The 2,178-nt window shown below is 49.0% G+C and overlaps 1 protein-coding gene across 1 annotated transcript; it reads right to left on the bottom strand.

Moving 5' to 3' along the window:
- Positions 1-9: 9 nt before the first annotated feature.
- Positions 10-1,722, bottom strand: LOC109953780 (uncharacterized; the record flags this gene model as incomplete). Its single annotated transcript, XM_020589241.1, has 4 exons — positions 956-1,722; positions 644-818; positions 222-517; positions 10-122 (listed from the first exon to the last, which is right to left on the bottom strand). Coding segments are annotated over exons 1-4 (639 nt in total), but the record flags the coding sequence as incomplete, so codon positions are not given.
- Between the last annotated feature and the right edge of the window lie 456 nt (positions 1,723-2,178).

Here is a 2,178-nt window from a genome sequence, read left to right as displayed (position 1 = left end):
CTCCGCCACTGTCATGTTTTTAAAGACGCCTGTGCGGTGCCCGTAGATGGAAGCCACGTATGCGCTGAAATACCTGTAGAAAGCGTTTCTAAGGTGGACTGTGTAGTCCTCCTGCAGCAAGTCTGAGGGGGTGGACATGGCAGAAAGAGTTAAGCGAGTGAAGAATGTGGTGGAGAAAGCATGTGGCGGCATGTGTTCAGGGTGAGGTGAACAAATCTTACTCAGCAGCTTGGGAATCTTAGCCCGAGCAGATTGCTGGCACCGCCTCAGCAACTGCTGGGACACCACCTTGGACAATTTCCTGTCCTTTGTTTTTAGCTGGTGGGCCAACATCTGCTTGCTGATACTTTTCATAGCCTGCTTCACAGCCCGGACCACACCCACAATCTGGCTCTGGGAAAGGCGGGCCAACTTCGGGGGGGTCTCTCTGAAGTACTGCATGAACTGGTGGACATCCCTCAGGTAGAAATTCGAAGTCGTAATGGTTTTGCCTGAGGCGCACAGGATCTCGGGCCATCTGCGGGGTGAACACATACAGTCATAGGTTTCATGCGTACATGTCAAACCGAGAAAAAAGTGAGCAGGAAGAGAGAGAGAGAGAGAGCGAGAGAGAGAGAGAGAGAGAGAGAGAGAGAGCACTTACTGGAGGATCTGCTCCGTGTTGTCCAGGAAGTGCCAGGTTGCCCTTTTCAGGTCATTGCTGGCCAGGTAGGCCAAAAACGACCTGATGCGGCTCACCTGGGAGATCACATTCTCCCGGTGTTTCTTGTTTGGCAAGCTGCCCTCCCTGAACGCCTGGTACTTTTTCAGGTAGGATTCTGTCAAGACAAAAAAGAATATCACAATAAACAATTCAATTCCAATTAAAAAAAAAATAAGTGCAGATATGATGAAAATGACATTGATCAAAAACACATTTACTAATACCAAACTGCCAAAATGTAGTAATACCCACCGATCGACTCCGGGAATTTGATGTGGCGGAGGAAGGAGCCTTTGCCGGTCCCCATAAATAGCCTTTTTGCAGCTTTGGACCGGCCTGCCTCCACGCTGCCAGGTACCTCTGGCCCTCTCTCCCTCGATGGCTCTGCCACTGGGGCAGGCACATGTGAAGGGCCTGGCTGCTCCTCCTCTTGCTCCACTTGCTGCTCCCCCTCATCCCCCTCCTCCACTTGCTGCTCTCCTCTGCCAACTCTTTTGCCCTGAAAAAACACAGAAAGAAAAAGCTTAATCGTGTAACTTTGTCAGTAGTGTCAGGCAATTTAATTCACTCACGCACTCACTCACTCACTAACCTTGGAAACCCGGCGCAATAGTTTGCTCTGCCTGTGGTAAGCATCACTGAGCTTTCGTAGCTCTTCCTGCAGGGCAACTACCTTGCTTCGCATTTTCTTACACTCTGGGTTCTGGCAGAGGGGCTCCTCTTCCAACTCTAGAGGCACCTCATCTAAGTAGTCCTCCTCCACCAGGTCCAGAGTAGAGGCCAGAGGCACTGCTGGGTTCGTTTCCCGGAGCTGCTTCAAGAGGCCTATTGTGGTGGTTCTCCGGGCCCACCGCAGTTGCTGCTGGACCTGATCACTGCTGAGCTCCGAGTGGCAGCACCTGAGGTGTTGGTCCAGCCTGGTGCTCTTGTAGGTGCAGCCCATGACTGGACATTGCTCGTTCCTTATGTTAACACGCCCGCTCGCCAGGTTCAGCGGGAGCTGGCGCTCTTTTAGGTTGTGCACCATGTGCCCGTTCTTCAGGTGCTTCGCCATTGCAGAGTAGAAACTCTGGCAAATGGGGCACTGGTTTCTCGTCTTTGGCAGGGTCATATCTGATGGAAATACAAATACATCTGATACATAATACTGAATACAGTAAGTATCATTTATTTGTAATTAATTATTTATAAAATATTTATAAAAATTTTTTTTTCTCATAGTAAATAAGTTACCCAACACATATAAAAAAATAAATTAAAACATTATTGCTTTGAATAACTCAGTTTTTAAATAAACAATCATTTGGGAGATGGTCTGTGTGCCTGTATGTGGAGACTTGTGTCTCTGAGTGAGAGAGGGATGTGGAGACTGTCTGTCTGTGAGTGAGGGGGGGGCCGCTGGTGGAAAATTCCACTGCAGGGCACGATATGCGATGGTACCCTTTAAGTTTCTGCTGCTCTAAATGTACAAATTC

This window comes from Monopterus albus, unplaced genomic scaffold (assembly GCF_001952655.1).
Source record: "Monopterus albus unplaced genomic scaffold, M_albus_1.0 scaffold1312.1, whole genome shotgun sequence".
In the NCBI taxonomy this organism is placed as follows: Eukaryota; Metazoa; Chordata; class Actinopteri; order Synbranchiformes; family Synbranchidae; genus Monopterus; species Monopterus albus.
The sequence above is the reverse complement of the archived record's forward strand: the minus strand, read 5'-3'. Positions and strand labels throughout refer to the sequence as shown.